The 22631-nt window shown below is 54.5% G+C and overlaps 1 protein-coding gene across 1 annotated transcript; it reads right to left on the minus strand.

Annotated features, from left to right (window-relative positions):
- Nucleotides 1-1519: 1519 nt before the first annotated feature.
- On the minus strand, nt 1520-22313 carry RAB8A (RAB8A, member RAS oncogene family). Its single transcript, XM_020906379.2, has 8 exons — nt 22153-22313; nt 16752-16812; nt 14456-14516; nt 10226-10303; nt 7900-7989; nt 7226-7291; nt 5680-5730; nt 1520-2835 (listed from the first exon to the last, which is right to left on the minus strand). The coding sequence occupies exons 1-8, from the start codon at nt 22274-22276 to the stop codon at nt 2743-2745; spliced, it is 624 nt and encodes a 207-aa protein (XP_020762038.1). The 5' UTR covers nt 22277-22313; the 3' UTR covers nt 1520-2742.
- Nucleotides 22314-22631: the final 318 nt, after the last annotated feature.

Here is a 22631-nt window from a genome sequence, read left to right on the forward strand (position 1 = left end):
GAGAGGAACAAACTTGGCAGGCTTGCAAAGCAGACAGGCAAAGTATCCAAAAGGTGGAGACAACACAAACATCCATCAACGGGTGAACGTAGAAAAGATGTGATCCATTCATACAGTGGAATATTACCCAGCTGTAAAAAGACATGAAGTGCATGACTGAGCCCCAAAACTTTATGCTGAGTGAAAGAAGCCAGATGCATGTCACACAGTGTACAATTCTATTTATATGAAATGTTCAGGACAGGCAAATCCACAGAGACAGAAAGCAGATTAGTGGTTGCTGGGGGCTGAGGAATGGGGAGTGACTGCTAATGGGTAGTAAGTGATAAAAATCTCTAAAACTGACTGCAGTGATGGTTGCACAACACTGTGACTACTCAAAACTACTGAACTGCACACTGTGGTGGGTGAATGGTATGCGTATGAATTACATCTCTCTATAGCTGCTACTGGGAAAGACACTGATGCTGGGAAAGATTGAAGGCAGAAGGGAACAAAAGATGAGATGGTTGGATGGCATCACCAACTCAATGGACACGAGTTTGAGCAAACTTCGGGAGATGGGGAAGGACAGGGAAGCCTGGCATGCTGCAGTCCATGGGGTTGCAGAGTCGGACACAACTGAGTGACTGAACAAAAGCTGTCATCAAAAGAGCCAAGATATCATGTGGCTCAGTATGGGGGAGATGGAGCTGGGAAGCTGATTCTCCACGTGCCACCTCATCAAGATCTTTAGAAACAAGGAAAAGTAATGACTCCGAGAGAGAGGCTGACACAAGGTGGGATGAGGGGCTTAAGGACCCTACGTGACCTGGCTGGGAGTGACCGGTGGGAACCTGGGGCATTATGGAGCAAATACCTTACAGCACAAAGCTGTTAACTTGGATGACTTGTTCCCTGTGCGAAACAAGAGGTGGGTTTTTCTCCTGGGAGATGAGTAACAATGCTAATGGTAATAAATCAGATGACAACAGGCCTCAGCAGCTGGCCGGGGATGTGCCCTCTCATGGACTTTTCAGAGCCATCCTGCAAGGTGGAGACCATGATACTGTCCATCTTACAGACGAGGGAACTGAGGCTCAGCCCCTGGCTGAGTGGTGGGTCTGCAGCAGGATCTCCCGATAGGTGAGGAAGGGGGCTCGCAGTGGAGTGCTCAACTTGGCAAAACATGTCAGCAGGGACCAAGAGAAGCCTGGCAGGGTGAATGTGGACAGAGTGGGTTCAGTCGAGGGCACGAGGCTGACAGGGAGCGTTCTGTTTTCCTCTGCTCTATGTGTATGTGTTTGGGGGGTTGGAAAGCTTATTTTCCCAAGTCAGTCTTCATGTAATTGTATCACCTCCTCAGAGCTTGGGGCTACCTTCTCCTCCAGCCTGGGTTAACCTGCTGCCTCCACTTTGATCCCATCCAGACCTGAGGCCCCTGCTGACCTGGGCTGTGTTTTAAATAGCAGGCATCCTGTGAACACAACGTGTGGCCACATCCGTGTACCTACACGGAAAATGCGGACATAAAGATCCGTTAGCTTTGAAATGAGCTTTAATTGGTTTGGTTTCTGTAAGTGCATTTATCGACGTAAACAGAGCTGGTTAAAGAGATTTCCAGGGGACAGCAGACTATTGCTGGTATGTTGGTTTTAATTCAAAAAAGAAAGAGAAAGGCTCCCTGGTGACACCCCTCTGACCTGGCGACCTGGTGTCGACTGCCGTCGCTCCGGGAACTTAAGAGCTGTTGGAACAGCACTGGGCAACGACGGCAGCTGAAAACCCGCCCAGACTGCTCTTCAGCCCGGCCCCGCGGGCCACCCTGTGCTCTCGGCGGGGAAGGGTATGCGTGTTATAGATCACCTGGGTCTGCCACTGTAAATCAAAGACGGAATCACCTCCTGACACTACGGATCTGGAAAAATAAAAATCTCTAGAAAGAACGTCCAATTCGGAGACGACGGGAGAAGGAAGAGGAGTGGGCGCCCCGACGGGCAGGCCGAGTGGAGACGGTTTGAGTGGGGGCCCCCGAGGCACGCATGGGGAGCCCTCGGAGCTCAGGTGGGGACTGCTGGAGAGACCTGCCGGCCGAGCCCGAGGCCCCGCCGGACCAGGGGACCAAACCTGGCTGTAAACAGGAAAGGCCACGCCATGCTTCTTTCCTCAGGACTTCCTTAATTTGTGCTTCCCTTTGGTTTGACAGTTAAAATGAGACGGGATGGTGGGGACGGGTGGGGGTGGGGATAATGGCTTCTGTCACTCGTCCAGAAACCGAGAGGAGAGGTGACAGTGGGCATCGGACGTGCGGGGCAGGTGCCTCCCAGCCTGACGTGGGTCAGCGTGCTCGAGCGCTCCGGGAGTGATCGCCGGCCTCAGCGGGGGCCTTGCGCCTGCTGCAAGGGGACGTGGATGGTGGACGGGCTTCCCAGCGGGGCTCTGGCTGTCGAGGCCCAGAGGTGGTGGGCTGCTGCCGACGGCCACGCCGCGACTCCATCTCTCTAGTTACACGCTGTGTGGACCCGTTCAGCGGACGTCGCAGGAAAGACAGCAGGTTCTTTTCACTCATTCCATCTCCAGAGTTGAAAAAGATCAGTTGCTAAAATAAACGATTTCTCGATTGTGTTCTGGTGGCCGTGGGCCCAGTGGCCGCGGCCGCGGCGGGGGGTGCTGGAGGGGGGAGGGCCCCGGCTGAGTGAGGGGCTCACTCAGGACAGGCACAGTCAGCTGGGCCGAGCGAGGCTCAGAGTAAGGCGACACTCCTCACAGAAGGACACATCGGAAGAAGCTGCTCCTCTTCTGCTGGTCCGGGGTGATTTTGACTCCTTGGTTGCTCCCCTGGGGGCTGTTGCCTTCCTGAAATCACAAGGGGTTTTCTGGGGTTACAGCCAAGCAACATGAGCTCTAGGCCCCTCAATCAACCAGCCACTGTATCCATCTGTCACGTTCCAGCCAACTGTCCACCCGTCTCCTTCCTTCCTTCCATCCAACCATCCATCCATCCCTTCCATCCAACCACCCGCTCACTCCCATCCACCGTCCACATACCCCCTTCCTTCTTTCCATCCATCTCCTTCCAACCAACCATCCCAACCTTCCCCTTTGATCATCCATCAATCCTTCCAGCTGACCCCTCCAACTCATCTTTCAAACACCCATAGATCTGCTTTTCATCTACTACCCATCCATCACTCCTTCTAACCATGTATTCCTTTAATCACTCATTCTTCTACCCATCCACACCTTTCCAACATCTTTCCAACCACTGATTCACCCATCTCATACTCTTCTCCCCCATTTCCTTCTTTCCAGTCACCCATCCTTCCCTCCTTTCTGTCTGTCTATGCATCTGTGCCAAGCACCTATCAGTGAGGCAGCTGAGGGGCAGCAAAAGGCTCTGCCTCTTGGGATGTGAAGGTGCTGGGTTCCGGGTCCCGTTGCCACTCACACCCACCTGCCTCCCTGTCCCCGTGCCAAGGCTCCGGCTCCCACCTCTCCCCACGGTTTGCCCTCCGCCCTGCTGCAGGCTAGGCATGCCCTCAACTCAAGCCCTTCTGAAAACCCATCAGGGCTGCTGCCCAGCATCTGAAGCCTCTGATCTGGCCCCTGCCAGCCCTGACATCTGAAATCCTATTTTTCCCCCACATGTTTGGAAGGGTGCAGGCACTGTTTCTTTGACTAATTTCTTCTCATCTTTCAGTTCTTAGGTAAAATCTGAATTTATTCAACAGTAACTGTTGAATGTTACAATACTGCCCAACTTATACAATGTCCCATGTGAATTACATTAAAAAAAAAATAAAAAGACCGACAGGAAAGGATCCGGGACTGCCACTCTGAACATAAACAAACGTAGTAAGAACTGGACAGAATTTAATTGTTGGTGATTTGCAACTTAGTTAAAAAAAAAAAAAGAAATTACATAGATTATCGCTGAGCATCAGCATCTCATAATCTATGCCTTGGAAGGAGGCAACCAATAGGCCTGTATGAAAAGCACAGGCAGGGACGTTCCTGGTGGGCCAGCAGTTAAGAATCCATTGTCCAAGGCAGGGAATGTGGGTTCGATCCCTGGTAAGGGAACTTAAGATCCCACATGCCATGGGGCCACTAAGCCTGTGTGCTGCAACTACTGAGCTTGTGTATTCAGAGCTCATGCTTTTTAAGAGGAGTCTACGTGCTGAAACTAGAGAAAACCTGCATGCCACAGCAAAGATCCAATGCAGCCGAAATAAAACGTAATAATCATACAGTAAAATAAAAAATAAAGGCATAAAGTGTTGTCATGATGCCCGGTGTAACTCCCACTGGGTCCAAGTGAGTCAGAACGGTGGTTAAGAATCAAACTTTTACAGTTATATTGAAGAGAAAAGAATTCTAAGAAAATTACAACTGTAAGAAAATTTTTCTAAAAGTACATCGGCTTACATAGACTGTTTCCTGTTTTGGCTAAAGAGCTACTACTCAGTCGATCATGCGCTCTGCAATTCAATTCACGGCATCTTAGAATTATGAAAATGACACTCATTTTGAATCAGATGTGAACTACTTGCATGGTGTTTTGTGTTGGGCATGCAGTCCTGTATGACCAGACGTAGAACGGGTCACAGAGTGCTTCAAGCTCTTGTGTCAGACAACAGGAAGCATCACTTGGCAGGAACAGAATGGTTCCTAGAACAGAGGCCCTGGAGCAAGGCTCACGACAGCATTTCGGTGCTGAACATGCCCCCAGAATAGTTGAGCGTTTGGCCTCCACCAAGAAAGCACTAGTGATGCTGAATGCCTGGGACTACGAAACTGCTTCTGTGGTAAACCCACAAGCTGGAAATGAATGAAAGGGTGTGAGGGAGGGATTCAGGCAGGACCTCTTAGAGGCCTCAGAGCCCTGGGAAGCACTGAAGGCCGGCACAACCTGCAGACTGAGAAGGAAGGAAAAAGGCTGTCAACCTGCCAGACTCTTCAGGATGGAAAACCAGCAGCTGTCAAGACGCAAGCCTTGCCTGGGGGCCTTGCGACTCGGTAGACTCTGGTTCTCAGCCTGCCTGGCGGGTTTTTCTGCAGGAGGCCCTCCATCTTCCTGCGGGCTTGGCTCCTGAGAGGGAAGGAAAGGGCCGTGTGTCCCCAGCCAGCTGGTGGGCTTAGTGAGCAGTGCCTGCTACTGAGTAGCTCTGGGCCAGTGGAAAGATGAAGCTCATGACGGACTTCTCTCATGGCACAGTGACATGAATCCGTCTGCCAATGCAGGGGACATGGCTTCGATCTCCCATTTGGGAAGATCCCACATGCTGTGGAGCAACTAAGCCTGTGTACTACAACTACCGAGTCCACTCACTGCAACTACTGAAGCCCTCGAGCCTCGAGCCTGTGAGCCACAGCGAGAGAAACCACCGACTGTAATGAGAAGCCAGAGCACCATAATTTAGAGCAGCCCCTGACTCTGCAACAAAGACCCAGTGCAGCCACATAAATAATAAAATAAATGAATTAAAAACAACAGAAACAACAACATCATTCTTTAAAAAAAAAAAGATGAAGCTGATGAGCAAGCTCAGGGTGGATGCCCACACGCCACCTGCTAACTCGGCCTCCTTTCCTAGCGATGCCCTCCTAGGTGCAGCCCTCAGAAGCAGGGCCCTGCCCAGGGGTGGATCACACCACTGGGGGCGATGCCGGCCAGTTTCAACAGGGACCCCCACTCACCAATTTTTTATCCATTTTTGCTTTGATGTCTCTGGCGAGAGTGTAAAATGCCTGTGGAATAAGTACATGGTTAGCACCCTGGGAGTGGGAGGTAGATGGGGGCTGGCTGGTTCCTGGCCCCTGCCATGCAATGGGTGTGGCTCAACAGCGAGGCAGGGTGGTAACAGTGTTAGGACAGAGACCCAGGCATGGGGCTCACCTGCCCATCCCCATCTATCTCCTGTCACTGCAGGGATACCCCCGCTCACCCAGACCACCACTTCTCCTGAGCCAGTGATCCAAGGAGGTGGGATCACCCTTGATTGGTCAGAGGGGAAACTGAGGCTTGGAGGAGGCCCAGTGGCTTGTCCCAAGGCAGCCAGGGGCTCACTGACTCCTCGCACTCTCAGTCCTCGATCCCTGTGCTGCCTGCTCTGCCCTGCTACTAACAGTCAGGGGCAGGGCAGAAAGACAAGTGGCTCCTTGGCCAAATAAGCTTCATTTTGGGTCGCTGCCCCGAAAGGCCTGGGAGGTAGGGTCAAAGGTTTACCTCCCAGGACGGGTGAAGGCTTGAGCTGACCTGACCCCAGGCTGCTGCTCGTGCCAGTCTCCTGACCGTGTATTTCCTCCCCCCCTCATCTGGGCAGCACTCCCAAACCCCACTCTGGCACCAACCCTGCCCCGAGCCTAATACAGGGATGAATCAGCCTTCGCATGTGCTGTCGAGGGCTGCTGGTCTGGGGAGAGGCAGAGTGTCACTGAAAACTCGTTGATGTGGTCAAGTTCTGCTGTGGAGGGGGTGTCGGGGTGCCGGGGATGCCCAAAGTGGTAGGCCTAAGGGCCTGGGGGATGGCACAGGCCTCCTGGGGGAGGGGCCGCATGGACTTGTCCCTGACGGGGAAGGGAAGGGGGACGGGACCATGGTAAAGGCTTGGAGGAGGGCACGGCACAGGGGGCCAGGCTCAGAGAGAGGTGGGCGAGGCCCGAGCCACAGGCGACACACACTGGCTGGGGCCAGCTAGGGACGGCTTTCTGTGCCTCTTGTAGGTGGCTGAGGTTGGGAGTGGCGCGGAAGGTCCATTCTGGAAAGACTTCAGAAGTGGCGGAATGGAGCAGAAGGCAGGGGAGCTACAGGGCTGGTGGAGCGGAGAGGAAGGCCTGCCTGGGCCAAGTCTCGGCAGGGCCCCCTGCTCTGGACAGGCGGGCGCTGTGAATGAAAGCGCGAACCTGGAGGTGAGCCTCGGTGCCAGCCGGGAGGACTCTGCGTCTCGGTCCCCCCACCTACAAAACCGCGCCTGCTCCCCAGCGCGGCCCGAGAGCCAGTGAGATCGTGTCCTAGGTACCCAGCGGGGACTGGCCCCTGCTGGTGTCAGAACACGGGGGTGATCCCCCCAAACTGCCTGGGCCTTGCAAGGGGCCTGGCACGTGATGCTGCTCAAGGAGAACCTCTCGGTCATCAGTCTAGAGGTCGCGGGAGCCTGTGGCCAGTCCCTGAGACACAGCCTCCTTGGAGGGTGCGATCTGACCCTCGGCCCAAAGGGGCTGGTGCCGCCAGCCTAGGACTCACGTTCTCCACGTTGATGTTGGCCTTTGCACTTGTCTCCATGAACTTGATTCCATAGTCCAGGGCCAGCTGGGAGGGAGACACACATGTGAACATCAGCTGCTGGGTGCCCTGACCCCCACACAGCACCCTAAGTGGTTAACAGTGAGGGGGTGCTGAGACAGAGTGGGGCCTACGCCCTCCAGCCCCCAGCAGAGAGTAGGTGGTGGACGTCCCTGGCAGGAGGGTCGAGGGGGCCTGGCTCAAACCACGGCTCTGTTCTCTGCCCCTCTGGCCTCACGGGGACCCATGCGATGCTGTGTGGGAGCAGCAGAGCACAGCAGGAAGCCCCCGCTGCTTTCAGTCTTTAGCCTGAAGCCTGGCCGGGCACGTGCACCCCACCTTCCCTTCCCAAGGCACGGGCTCAGACAGCCAACTCAACTGTGTGCCTTAGCTGAGCCTAGCATCCCGGGAGGGCGGGTCGTCTTTGTTCATAAAGATGGTGAGGGATTCCCCCCTTCTTTTTTTTTTATTTATTTTTATTTTTTGGGATTCCCCCCTTCTAAAGCCTGTCCCCCAACCCCCTCGGGGGGCCCATCTGGGGCAGAGCAGGGCTGGCCTCTGTGCAGGGAACTCTAGACCCTGAGGTCCCTCTGCTCCACGGTACCTGGCAATGCCAAGCTGGTCACCACACCCACCTTTTCTCCCCGTTCCTTGGAAACTTGTCTCTTGTCATTCACGTCGCACTTGTTCCCAAGTATCATCTTTTCGACGTCTGCAGAGGCGTGCTGGGGAGGAGGGGCAGGTGGGGGAGGGGAGAGGTGAGGTCGGACTGGACTGTGGACCCACTGCCAACCTGTGCCCCAAGATCAGAGCGGTGTGATCAGGACGGCTAGACACACCCTGAACACAGGGCAAGCTGAAGCTCAGAGAGGCCGAGAGGCCTGTCCCGTGTCTCAGAGCCAGGGCTGAGCGCAGGGTTCTGCCTGCCACCCCGACCAAGTGCGTGCTTTCTGGCAGCCAAGGACGCTTTCTCTACAGGCTCTATCAACCAGGCTACCACGCTTGTCCTTGGACTGCTGGCGGTGTCTGGCCTATGGGAGGCAAGCGGGGTGGGGGTCCTGACCCCTGCTCGCCTCCCTCTTCCCTGGCTCCCCCGCCAGAGGCGTCCGCCGCCGTCCGAGCACTGTCTGCTGGCTCCAGCTCCCCTGCTTCAGGCTCCAGATACAAGCTGTGCCCTGGGTGGTCCTCACCCTTGGCAGTCACCAGCCAGGTGCTCCGCCTTAAGGGCGTTTCCTTAACTCTGCCCTCATGCCTGAAAGGGATTCCCTGGTAGCTCAGCTGGTAAAGACTCGGCCTGCAACGCAGGAGACCCTGGTTCGATCCCTGGGTCGGGAAGATCCGCTGGAGGGGGGATGGGCTACCCACTCCCGTGTTCCTGGGCTTCCCTGCTGGCTCAGACCGTAAAGAATCCGCCTGCAAAGTGGGAGACCTGGGTTCAATTCCTGGGTGGGGAAGATCCGCTGGAGAAGGGAATGGCTACTCACTCCAGAATTCTGGCCTGGAGAATTCCATGGACAGAAGAGCCTAGCAGGATAGAGTTCATGGGGTCGCCAAGAGTCAGACGTGACTGAGTGACTTTCACTCTCACTTCATGCCCGAAAATGGTTCCTTCCTCCATCTCTCCCCTACACCCCACAGTGGGCCTCACTTCCTGAAGGACTCGGCCATGAGAGGCCCTTAGAGGGCAAACCAGTGTGCAAACTATTACAGGAGGATTTCAAAAGGTCCCTAAAGCATAGGAAATAGAGAGCTACCCAGACCCACGATCAAGCCTATCTAGTTTCTCAAGGAGGGAAAAAGAGTGGGCTGACTTCACAGTCACTCACTTTCAACCAGAGACATCAGAAAAACAGGAGGGTCTGAATCTCAGCTCTGCCACCCATTGACAGTGTAGTTTTTCACCACTCTGATCCTGGGTCTCCATTTTGGTGTTATAAATGAAGTGATAATGTTTCTTATCTTTAAAAGGTGGGTCAAAGGTGACTGAAGAAAACAGAACCTTTCTGTTCTCAAAAATATAATTCTTTTTCAAAAAGTGTGTGTGCTTTTTCATTCGTGCACAAAACAGATTTAACATTATTACTTTAAATAACTAAGTAAATAATTTAAAAAAAGAAAAAGAAAAGGTTCTTCTTGCTGTAGCTTAGATCTGGCCTCAGAAAAATGCTCGCCGCTGCTCCCAAACGTCCTACCAACTGGAAGGATTTCTTGCCCACTGGCCGGAACAGAGAGCTTCCAGAGACTGGTGTGAGGCCCCCTCCTGCCAGCAAATGTGGGGTCCTCAGCCCAGAGCAGCTGTCCACAGATGCCGACTGTGCTGTGACATTCAGCCCTAGCTTCACAGGTGCATGAAGTTCTCAAATCGGAAGCCTCACCCGGTGAGTCATCAAAAGCCACAAGTTTGTCATCGGGGGAGGCTTTGGGGGTGAGGGCAAGCTCTTTGGAGAGCAGGAAGATGACCACACTGGTTTTGGGACCGGTGGAGCGGGAAGGGGGGCCTGGGGGTTCTCTTCCCTCGGGGTTCAAGGTCTCCTCCCACGGGCTGCTGTGGGGCCAGCACTGCTGGCCTGAGCACGGGTCCCTCCTCCCAGCTCACAGCTGGCTCAGTGGCAGCTCAAAGTCCGGCCTGACACGCCCTGACCACACCCTCCAAGTACAAAGGTCATGCCACTTCGAGACTCTTCCTTCTCTAGAAAGCACTGAGTGCTCGCAGACACTGGGTTTGACCTTCCTTGATCTCGAGGTCGCCCAAACCAGACAACCTGGCTGGGGGAACAGGCTCTCGGGGCTGCTCCGTGACGAAGCCACGCTTGGGTGGATTCCAGGGTCGGTCGACTGTGTGGATTCCCGTCCCTCTGTTTCTAGCGAGTTACCTCCAGGTGCCTCTGTGCTCAGGGATCTTATGGGTAAACCAGGGCGCTCCGAGATGCGGATGCATGGGAGGGGGTCCCAGAGACTTACCTCTTCAATGTTCCGAATCCAGTTCCGGATGTTATCAAAGGACTTCTCGTTGGTGATGTCGTAGACCAGCATGATGCCCTGAGCAGGGGGAGACAGACACACAGGCTCTGGACAAGCTGCGAGTCCTCTCGGGGGGAGGCCCCAGCAAGGCGGGCAGCAGGGACCCTGACAGGACACCCTCCTGGACCCTTCCTTCTGCTGGGCTCCAGCACCAGCCTCTCCCTGGTGGCCCAGGCTCCAGTCCTGTTCCTTTGCAACCGATGTGACCCTTCCTCCAGAAGTCCAGACACCACTACCCTCAAGCTTACAGAGGAGCCCTGCGGGCAGGAAAAACACAAGCCCGCATGCCTTGGCAGCCATCGAGGGCCCAGTGGCTGACCTCCCAACCTCGCCTCCTGCAGCCCCTGCTCTACAGACTGTGTTCCGAGGTCCTGATGCCCACCGTGCTCCCCCTCTTGCCACCCTTGGCGATGCTCAGTCTCTTCCACACCCACTCACCCTGCACCCTGCCGAGTCTCCTCCTAGACTCAGCCAGGGCAGCCGCCTCTGGTCATCCCAGCATCACCCCTCATCTGGTGCCTGCCATGAGCTGGGCGCTGTAACAGGGCCTCCCTGAGCCACACAGGCTTGGGTCGGGTGGCCCCAGTGTCCTCACTGTGAGAATGGGGACCCTGGGGCTGCAAGTGGGGGCGGGGGGGGCTAGGTCCCTCTCTCCAGACACACGAGAAAGTAAAGGACACAACTGGGGTCTAGGCCTAGGGGGACAAACCCTGATGCCCACGTGCCTTCCAGCAACCCCACCATTATTGGGCTGGCTTCAAGCCCTGGGGCAGGCAACGCTGAGGCCTCTGTGGTTCTGTAACCAACGTGTGAACAACTGGGAGACAGTCCATGGGTTCTGAAACAGGTGCAAAGGGAACCCGTCTCAGCTTGAGCCTACAACCCGCCACTGCCAAGAAGGACAAATACCCCACTTGATAAAAGAGGAAACTGAAGTGCAGAGAGACGTGACCTTTATGATGCCAACCCAGCTCTGACAGAGCTGATGACAGGAACCTCCCTGGACCCTCCACAGGATCAAGCAGTGGTCAGGGCCACCCTGCAACAGGCCCCCTGCTGCCCTGGACATCCCCGCAGGGCACGTGGTGAGCCAGCCTGCAACAGGATCTCCAGCCCCTGTGCGGCTCGGCCCCCGGGTTCCGAGGCACACGGCCCCTGCTGTCCTGCCCAGGCCCGGCTCACTCCATTCCTTCATCTTACATGCTTCCCTGGGGGGGTCAGTGGTAAAGAATCTACCTGCGACGCCACGCAGGGGACCTGTGTTTGATCGCTGGGCCGGGAAGATCCCCTGGAGAAGGCAATGGAAACCCACTCCAGTATTTCTGCCTGGAGAATCCCATGGACAGAGGAGCCTGGTGGGCTACAGCCCACGGGGTTGCAAAGAGTCACACACGACTTAGTAACTAAACAACCACCACCACCTGCTCCAGGGGCCTAAAGCCTCCGTTCACAAGCGCTGGTGCTGGCTAAGACGCCTCTAAGGCCGCCTGAATTTGCAGAGTAAGAACACAGGCCATGTGTGCTGGGCAGATAACCACAGGGCGAGGCTGTGACAAAACCACAGAGAGGGCAGGCAAGATGCTGCTATTCCCAATCCCCACTGGGACTCTGAGGCTACATAAAGTGGCCTTATAGCCCACCACAGCCATGACTCCTCAAAAATGCCATCTGGGAACCCTCATCCAGGGGTCTCTTGCGGAGACTAAATGGAGATTTTGGACAGGAAGACTTGGAGGAGCCTTTAGTGGCTGTGATGTGTGCCATGCTCCAGCCAAGCTGAGCCTGAGAAGACTCTGGCGGGTGGACACTCTGAATCGAGCATCAGTGGGGCCTCTACCCACGGGGCTAGAGACGCCACAGGCCTGGGAGGCCTTTCTGCTCCTTTATTCAGGGACTGGCCCCTCTGATGGCCTAGGATTCCGCTGCCACCACTGCTGGGTTGGCGCCATGGATGCAAGATTCCAAGGTCCCAGATTTTTACCTGTGGCGGCTTGAAGGGGGGACAATGAATACAACTCCATCAGGAGGCGCAGGAGTCCCTGGAAAACATCTGTTGTTGCTCAGTCACGTCCGACTCTCTGCAACCCCATGGACTGTAACCTGCCAGGCTCCTCTGTCCATGGGATTTCCCAGGCAAGAAGACCTGCTTACATTCCCACAGAAGGTAAAAGTCTTCTGTGTAAGAAGTGGGTTGCCATTTCCTTCTCCAGGGGATATTCCCGACCCAGGGCTCGAACCTCTGTCTCCTACATTGGCAGGCGGATTCTTTATTGCTAAGTCATCAGGGAAACCCAAAACACAGGATCACTCTGTTTCAGGTCCTCCCTGAAGCGCCCCTCAAGGCTCCAAGTGAGCATCTCTCTGGCCTGTTTGGGCACAGCTCCTCAGATCTGTCTGCAAGCTCACAACCAGACATCAGATGTCCGATGCTCCCCAAACTTTGGTCCAGTGCCACAAGGACAAAGAAAAGGTGATGATGGGGTGCAGTGGTGGCACTGTTCCCTGCCCTATCCTTTATGGTCCCCACTGGCGGTACAAGGCTCTGGGGCCCCTGAAGTGCGGCAGGTGGGACTGAGGGCCTGGGTTGCAAACTTTTAACAGATTTAGATTCAAATGGCCACACACAGCTGACCGCTTCCATATGAGTTAGCGTAGGTCTGGGAGGACACGGTCATCTTGGGGCTGGACAGGGTCTCACAGATGGCTCAGTCCTGCCTCGTCAGGAGCTCGCTGAGGACGCGAGGGCTGGGAAGAGCCAGTCACTCACTACAGGCCCATTTATCTTCTGTGTGAATTTAAGCAGGGCCTGAAATGGTGCCGAGCCTCAGGCTCCTCATCTGTAAAATGGGGACGATCACGGCACCTACACTCAGGGGTTTATGGTCAAGACCTAGGCCCCCTGCCAGCTGCGAAGAGCTTGGTGAAAGGGGCGAGTGGCTGGTGGGTGGGGGTATTATTTTAGCCCAGAGAGGGACAGGGTCTGCCTGAGGCCACACAGCAAAAGCTCCCCCGGGACCCAAGTGCCCCAAGACCTCTGCTGTACCAGAACACAGCAAGGTGAGGGGAAAATTAGTAAATTAATTTTAATGAGGAGCACTAAGGTTGCAGCCCACATGATTGAGTTTCTATTATGTTCAGGTGCTGTGTGGGATGCTCTAAATACTTAATGCTTCTATTCATTGCTGCCGTCCACCGGCATTTCCCAAGCTCCTCACACACTCAGTTTGGTCCCAGGCATCGGGCATGTGCCGGGGACCCAGAGGCAGCCCAGCCCTCCTGGAGCTTACGGCCTCGTGGAGGAAACAGGTCTAAGCAGCTGACTGATGGGGTGTACCGTGGAAAGGATGGGGCAAAGCTGGAGCTGGAAATGGGGAGCTGGCCATCTACGGCCAGCGGGGACACAGAAACTGCCTGGGACATTCCTGTTCTCTGCCTGGGACAACTGCCTGGTATATTCCTGTTCTCAGCACCACTTTCTAAGCAAGGAGAACGCGCTCAGAGAGCGACCCCGGTGGCAGAGTAGGTCTTAGGGAGCTTCCTCTCACCCCCCGCAGCCCCTGGGCACCCCGCTTTGTATACACTCCTCACAGGCACAGGGCCTGCGTGGGGATCGTGAGGATAGGACCCTGGCCCAGGCCAGGTTGCCCTCTGTATCTGATTTGGGCCTGGCCTGGAGAAGGTGCTTGGCTGAAAATATTTGACGGATGAAGAGTGAGTCCCCCAAATCGCTTCATCCCGCCTCAGGCCCAGGAAGCAGATATAACAGACAACAACCCAGAGCTAGTCAGCTCCTGGAAGATCTTCAAGTGTTTGGTAGCAAATTCCACAGAGACTGACGTGGGCCACGTGAGTGCTCCTCAGCGTTGGGGCATGCCAGCTCCAATCTACCTGACTTCACCTGGAAGAACCGGCTTCCTGAGTCTTCCTTCATTCCTGGGGAATTAGGTTTCCTTAAACCCTGTATTGTCTCTGGAGCTGGAAGGGGATGCATGGACAAGGGGGAGGAGGTGGGGCACAGGGCCTTCTCCTAAAACTAACCTGGGACCAAGGACCCCCGAGGAGCCAGACCATGGGCTCCTCAGAAACTCCCTGGTTTCAGTATCTAAGGACAAGATGTTCATTTGACTTGAAAGAAAAAAACCCCAAAACCCCACGCAAACCAATACATACCATTGCACCCCTGTAGTAGGCCGTTGTGATCGTCCGAAACCGTTCCTGACCAGCTGTGTCCCTAACGAGGAGAAGGAGAAGACGGGATGTTAGTGGTGATGCAGAACAAGAACAATCATCACAGTGTAACGAGGGGCGTTTACCCAGGACGGACAACCAGCTTTCTCACGGGTCATCATCTTCTGATTCATTACCCTGCTGCGGGGCACCGCCCCCCATTATTATAAAGAAAGAAACCAGGGCCAGGGCAGCTGTCTGATGTCTCCTGGCTGGGGATATGGCAGAACGACTCCTCTTCTATACCCTGTCTTCCTGGGGATTTCCCCCACCACCATCCCAGTTTCTGGGTCACAGAAGAGCCAAGGTTGGATGGTATTATTTGTGCGAATCTGGGGCCAGGTGCGTGGAGGGGGCTGGTTAGGTGGCAGGGGAACACAGCCCTTGTTGGTGGGCTGAGTTAGGGGAGCCCTGAGAAGCTTAGGAAGTAGCTCCATGCTCACCATTTTGGTGGAGACCCCGGGGGAAAGGCCTTTCTTGTGGGTACGGTGGCGACACCTGGGTCAGATACGCCCCTGCCCAGCCCAGCTCCTGGCACAGAGGGTATTCAGTATTCTGTCTGAAGGTGACGACTAGCTGGTGGCAGAGACAGGGCAAGACCACAGCTTTTGTCTCTGGGCCCAGGGCTCCTCCTGTGACCTTGCACCACCCTCTGCTCAGGGCTCAGCATGTCTGGACCAGATAGACACACCTGATTTGGGGCCATGTTGACTTTTGGCCACCAATAGCAGGTGACGTTAGCAGTTATGATCAGTTATTTTACAACTGTTCTAGAAGAGTTTTAAGAGAGTCATTAACCCCAATGTGATTGCTAAGAGCAGAAGCAGGAGGAGGGGAGGAAAAGAAAGCAAAACTCTTGCTTGCTGGTGCAGTGTCCCTTTGAACTTGGGCACTGAGGCTGCCAGGGAGCCAATGTGTTGTAAAATACAGGAACTTGAACGGCCTGTAACTTACGAGGCGGCCAGAGACTGGCTGCCTCCTGAGCTCAGGAGGATAAGTTAGGCCACACCCAGATTTCCATTCTGAGGTCGGGCTCAGAGGTGGAGACCCCTGAAGTTGAGGGGACCCACCAGGCAGGTGGGGCAGCGCTCAGCATCTGAGACTTGAGCTGGGGAGACAGCTGCAGGGAGGGGGCTCCCCAGCGCATCTCATGGCCCCCATCCCACACACAAGCACGTGCCTGGACTGGAAGGACTGAGTTACCCTCCCAGATGGGACCTCTCTGCGTGGTTCAGGGTTTGTGTTTCCCCTGCGAGTGACGGGGCTGCAGGGTGAGGCCCTCCTACATCTGACCACCTGAGCCTAGCCTTCCTAGGGCGGTGGCCTACAGACCACAATGCGTGATGGGGACTCACAAATTCTGATTTTATGGAGCACAGGAAGTCAGTCCCAGGTGAGCTGAACAGAAACAGATCTCACTGTTGGGCCTGGTCTCAGCTCATTTTTGGTTTTGGGGTTTCAGGTCTGCGTGTTAGGAAGTGAGGCTTGGGTGTCTCCAGGACAGAAAAGAGGAAGTGATGTCAGGCCTCCTTCATCAAGCTGACGGGCTCATGGAGAGGCCGGGCAGGCATATCCTGCTATTCTGGTGGCTTTCACTGCTGCCACGAGGGCTCTCTGTGAGCTCAAGGGGAGCAGGCTGCTCTGAGGCGCAGTGTGCACCGATATGTGAACTGGCACTGGTGGCCATGTCCTCAGAGGGGGCGCCCCATCAGCCAGCAGAGCACCGTTCCTGGGGCTTCTGTCGGCTCCTCCTTTCTTTTTCTGGCCATATAGCTAGGGATATGGGGCTTCCCTGGTGGCTCAGATGGTAAAGAATCTGCCTGCAATGCAGGCGACCTGGGCTCAATCCTGGGTCGGGAAGATCCCCTGGAGAAGGGAATGGCAACCCACTCCAGTATTCTTGCCTGGAGAATTCCATGGACAGAGAAGCCTCATGGGCTGTAGTCCATGGGGTCGCAAAGAGTCAGCATGACTGAGCGACTAACACTCACGTTTCTGGGTATGTGGGATCTTATTCCCCTGACCAGGGGTCGAACCCATGCCCCCTGCAGTGGAAGTGCAGAGCCTTAACCACTGGACCACCAGGGAAGTCCCTTCACCTGGGGCTTCTGAAGAATGCCCAAAGTGTTTGTGCTAGGCACAAAGAGATGAGAGCCATGGTCGGGGGTGGGGGGGCATCAGGAGCTTCTAGCTCAAAGCACTTGTTGGCGGAGGGGTTGATGAAGGCCACAATGCTTACCATATCTGTAGCTTAATTCTCTTGCCATCGAGCTCTATGGTCCTAATTTTAAAGTCAATTCCTGAAAGAAAAGGAAAAAAAGGCACATCACTGTCAGCGTCTTTCCCAAGCTGCATCTACAGCAGGGGCTGCCAACCTGTGCAGTAACATCTGCCACAGTCTCGGGGGCACCTGCCAGCGCTGGGCATGCAGGATCTCTAAACCCCTCAAGCCAATCTAGAGATACCCGGTGAACTTCCTCCTCTCACAGGAGGGGAGGCTGAGGCTCAGAGGACAGAATGGAGCTGCACAGAAGGAAGCTGGCGAGGCGCAGGGCTGGCGGACAATCCCAGCCAGCTCAAGTGCCAAAGCGTTGCTCTCCTCCCTTCCCTGGTTGGCGGCCTCATGGAGTGGGTGCCAGAGCCCCCCACTTCCTGCCACCCGTATCTGGCCCTCCAAGCACAGCGGCACCAGGCCGAGATGTACCCGATGCAGACGGGCTGCTAGCACTCACGTGTGCAGGTCCTTCTCTGTGAGTGGTCCCCACCCTGTCTGCCTATCAGCCTGGCAAACGCTGCTGAAAGGTCCCCTCCCAAGAAGCCTTCCTGACCCTGCCCTCCTTCTCTCCCACCCTCTGGCCCTAGGCCCCTTTCCCCAGCACCAGAGTGACCTCTCAGCCTTCCTAACTGCCCTCCAGGCTCTCCCACCACTGTCCCCTCAATGCCCTCCCTGGCTTCCAAAACACACACTCAACCACGTCACTGAGCTAACCTCGGCTCCAAACCTTCCAGTGTGTTCACCAACACATGAGTGGATAAACAAAACGCAGTTCGTCCCTACAGTGGACTATTACTCAGCCCTAAAACGGAACGGAGCACTGACACGCCGCTACACGGGTGAACTCTGGAAATATGACGCTGAGGGAGAAGCCAGACATGAAAAGTCACACAATATACAATCCTGGTCACAGGAAACATCCAGAAATGGCAAATCCAGAGCGACAGAAAGGAGATTATTGGTTGCCCAGGGGTGTGGGGGAATAAGATTGACCTGGGGGTGTGGGGGTGTCTCTGTCATAATGAAAATGTTCTCAAATTGACTGTGATGATGGCTGTACAATTCTGTAAATGGGTCTGAAGCCACCGACTTATACACTTTAAATGGGTGAGTTGAATTATATGTCAATAAAACTTTTTTTTTTTTTTGGTCACGCCATATGACATGCAGGATCTCAGTTTCCCGACCAGGGACTGAAATGAGCCACAGCAGTGAAAGCCTGGGATCCTAACCACCAGGCCACCAGGGAACTCCCCACAACAAGACTGTTTAAAAATTTCTCCCAACACCTTTCAGTGGCTTCCCACTGACTCCTCGGCCCCAGAATAAAGTGAAAACAGTTGCCAAGGGCTCTAACCCGGTCCCCTCAGCTCCCATGGTTCTCAGCTTCCTCTGGTCACACTGCCAAAGCATGTTTCAGCCTCAAGGCTTTTAGGGTTGCTCTTTCCCCTCCTGGAATGTTCTTTCATTCCATGGCCACCTGGCTCCCTTCTCCCTTCACTCAGGTCTCTGCTCCAGTCACCTCCTCAGGGAGCCTTCCTAACCATCCTCTCTCCTCCAGCCTGCTTCATCTTCTTCACTTATTATCCCTGACATTGTTTATTCACTCCATGAAGCTAGGAGCAAAACGTGATGATCTGAATGGCCTGCATGGAGGGGTGACAGCTAAGTCCAGTCCTTGCCCCTAGGAGTTTGTTCTAAATCTCTACCTGTGGGGATTTCCCTGGTGTCCCGTGGCTGAGACTCTACACTCCCAATGCAAGGGACCCAGGTTCGATCCCTGGTCAGGGAACTAGGTCCCACATACTGCAACTAAGAGTTCATGCCTCAATTAAGCACTGGTGCACCCAAATCAATCAATCAATATATACATAATTTTTTAACCTCCACCTGTGAAACTCTGAGACTGAGGCCTGGCTTGACTCCTTAGAACCTAGGGTTCATGTGTGTGCGCTCAGTTGTTCACTCGGGTCGGACTCTTTGACCCCACGGACTGCAGACCGCTAAAATACCTGTTAGGGATTCTCCAGGCAAGAATACAGGAGTGGGCTACTATTTCCTTCTCCAGGGGATCTTCCTGACCCAGGGACTGAACCTGGGTTTCTTGCGTCTCCTGCATTGGCAGGTACATTCTTTAACCACTGAGCCACCTGGGAAGCCTAGAACCCCACTGGGGATGCTAATTCCATCCTTGCCTGCCTCAGGAGCTGTCCTGTGGATGAGAGGGAATGTAAGCCTGCACCTGAGCACTGCCCTTTAGAACGTAAGCTCCAAGAGGGCAGGTGTTCTTTTAGTTATGATTGCATCTCCAGTGACAAGTGCAGCAGGGTTGAGTATGTATTTGCTAGAAGCTGATCACCCAGTCCTGCACACAAACTTTGACTGCAGGCCTAGTTAACAGTTCTGCTTCCTCCTGATCCATTCAAGTCACCCCTCGCTCCTACACTGAGCCAGATTTCCGGTGTGCAGCAGGCACTGGGGAAAAGATGGCTGCGTGAAAAAAAAAGAATGAAGAGCAAGGGATCTACGTGGTGCTGCGTGGTTTAGCAAGCACTTTCACATACGTCATCCACCTCCCTGAAGGAATGAATGAATGGGGCCCTAAGGAGAAGTCAGGGGTTGAGCCAGTCTGGGGAGAGCCAATTCCAGGAGCCATGGGGCCAAGTTCGCACCACAAATGATTGATGGAGTTTATCAGAGCAGGCTTTGGCAAAACGTAACCTGTGCAGAAAATGAACAGCCATTTAATCCCCAATCTATAAAGAAAATACAGAGGTACACTCAGTGCCAATCGCCTCTATGCATTAGGCTGTATTTCAGGACTAAGCCACATGCACGTGGCTTCTTAAAGCATTCTTAAAGTCTTCCTAAAACATCCCCTGCTCCTGTTACACATGCGTGTATGTGTGTGTTAACTGCTCAGTAGTGTCCAATTCTTTGCGACCCTATGGACTGCAGCCTTCCAGGCTCCTGTGTTCACGGGATTCTCCAGGCAATAATAATGGAGTGGGCTGCCATTACCTTCTCCAGAGGATCTTCCCCATCCAGGGATTGAACCCAGGTCTCCTGCATTGAAGGCAGATTCTTTACTTTCTGAGCCACCAAGAAAGCCCACATACATGGGAATGTATGAAATCAAGAAGCACTGTCCAATCGACAGAACTCCAAGTGCCACTCTGTTCTATCTGCCTCTTGGGTTTTACTAACACACCAAGTTTAATTAGGAAGTGTAAACTTTACAAGGCCTAAGAGTTATGAGGCCATAACTTCAAGGTCATGGGGAATTAAATTTTCCTAGAAAACAGAGGCCAGCAGGAAGGCTACACATGTAATGAGGATCCCAGGGTGGGGGGGGCAGGATCCTGGGTTTAATTGTCACGTCACCGCCTTAGATGACCTTGCCCAAGTTACATCCTCACCTGTAAGTGGAGGCTGGCCTCCTCAGAGACTAGACTGGGTTTTCCCGTCAAGAATTAAGAACCAAACAAAAAACTCAACCCCCAAATTCTCACTAGGAAGGTTCTGACTCTGGGAAACCGAGGTCTGGACTGAGAGCGAGCCACAGTCTACCAGGAGTGAAGATCACTTCCTGATTGGTGGGGATGCAAAGGGAAAACCCCAAAGTTTGACCTTGGTGTTAGGGAGGGGGGAGGAACCAGAAGGATCTGTGTCCGGGGAAGGATGCTGTCATGATAGGAGACATTGTGCTTCCTCTAGATGGCCACTGACAGCGGTGAAAGCCCCCTATTCACTGTACAGTTCTGATCCTCCACCATCCAGGCACTGGCAAAAACAGAGAACACCACTCCTAAACTGAATAAACAAGGCTCGGAGATGAAGTGCTTGTTCAAGGGCAAACAGCACCTGGACATCAGAATAATGACTGCCAGTCCAATTCTCTTCCCATTTGGCAGCTAAGTGTCTTGCAAAGTGCAGCTCTGGAAGAAGGCAAAGATGGAATCGGCAGCTCACTATGTGGATTAGGGAGATAAGGCACACACGGGTAAAGCAAAGTCCATTTCCTACATTTTTTCCCCCCAACTCCTGGGCTTAGTGATCTTTCTCCCAGTTCCCCATGCCACAGCAAGGCTGCATAGTTTGCAGGCCATCGGCTTGATGGATGTTACTTTCAGGTCAAACCCTTTCATGTGGACAATGGTCATTTTTGAGGGCTAGGGAGAAGTCAGCTCCACTTTCATGGATGTCAGAACTGAGAAGCAACAAGCCAAGTCTGTTCTACCACAATGTGGGTTGGCCCTGCAGGCAAGGGCTGTTCTGCAAAGTGACAACCAGTGTCCTGGGCTGAGCGATAGGGAAGTCAGGGCTGTCAGTGGCAGCGGCTGATTTTGGCTTCTCACTGAAGCTTTTATCTGGCATCCGCCTCCAGATGACAAGTCCCAGATCAGACAGCTATCAATCGTCATTTCTGTCACCCTCAAGTGGGATGGAAGGCTGAGCACGGGCAGGGAAAGTCTCTGGACTCCCTCTCACCATTCCTTCTAGAAGAAATTCATCCACGGGGGAAACAGGTCAGGGAGAGGGGTGCAACTCCCAAGTATTCCAGAGGAAAGAAGAGGAGATGTCTGGGTTGGAGTCCTGGCTTTGAGATGGATCAGCTGTGCTTGTCCTGGGGGTGAGCGCTCATATCTCTCTGGGATGGTTGAGCCTTGAGTTCTGGGTTCAGACATAAAGTGAAAGTGAAGCTGCTCAGTCCTGTCCGACTCTTTGCGACCCCATGGACTGTAGCCTACCACGCTCCTCTGTCCATGGGATTTTCATACATATCTGGGAACAAATACTATCCTTGCCACCTGTAGACGGTGTGACCATAGGCAAGTCTAGTGTCCTCGTGAGCCTCAAGTTCCTCATCTGTGAAACGAACTAGTAACAGCACCTAATACAGAGCATTGGGAAGTGTGATAATGCACCATAAAGCGCCTAGCACACAGTAAATGCGTAATAAGATCAGATGTCACTTGTCGTTGTCCTTTCCCCATAGACAAATTCTCCATGCCTGTTTCCAATTAGTAAGACGAGGAGACCAAAAACTGCTTCAAGGGCTGCTGTGAAGACAGAACAAGATGACGGGGGCCAAGACCTCAACCAGGACATATATTCCCTGAGCAGGCTGAGGGTTGGGGCCTCAGTCTTCCCATCTGCAAAATGGGCACCTGGTCCCCACTCCCTCCCATGGCCGGGGAACCCCCAAACGACGATGCAGGCGACTGCTCTTTTCCCCTCTACCTCCCTTAGATCCTCTGAGGTCCCTGGTCCATCCCGCCCGGCCGCTCCCTCAACCCCAGCTCCTCAGGGGCGCGCCCGGTCCGGGCCTCTCGAGCCCCCGGCCGCTCCCCAGCCCCGCTACCTATGGTGGAGATGAAAGTGGAGTTGAAGGCGTCCTCGGAGAAGCGGAACAGGACACAGGTCTTCCCCACCCCCGAGTCCCCGATCAGCAGCAGCTTGAACAGGTAATCGTAGGTCTTCGCCATATTACACTCTCTCCCCGACGGGAAGTGCTGCTAGCGCCTCGCCACTGGCCGCTAGCCCCGTCCATCAGCGCCGATCCCGCCCCCGATTGGCTCCTGGCCCGACGCGCGTCACTGCGGCCGATGCCAGCCCCCCGCACCCCGCCCGCCTCGGGAAGACGTGGGGAAGGGGAGAACTGGGCGCAGAGCCGGAAGCGACCCAAACGCGTCGCTCATTGGCCGGCGCTCAGGACAAGGCGAGTTGCGATTGGCCAGCGGTGAGAAGTCAAGAGGCTTCAAATAGGGACAGGGAGAAGGCGTGGCATCCCCTGTCCCCGCCTTCTTCCCTCGACTCTGGGGCGGCCCCGCCCCTCGAAGG

The sequence above is a fragment of the Odocoileus virginianus genome, chromosome 3 (genome assembly GCF_023699985.2).
Source record: "Odocoileus virginianus isolate 20LAN1187 ecotype Illinois chromosome 3, Ovbor_1.2, whole genome shotgun sequence".
In the NCBI taxonomy this organism is placed as follows: Eukaryota; Metazoa; Chordata; class Mammalia; order Artiodactyla; family Cervidae; genus Odocoileus; species Odocoileus virginianus.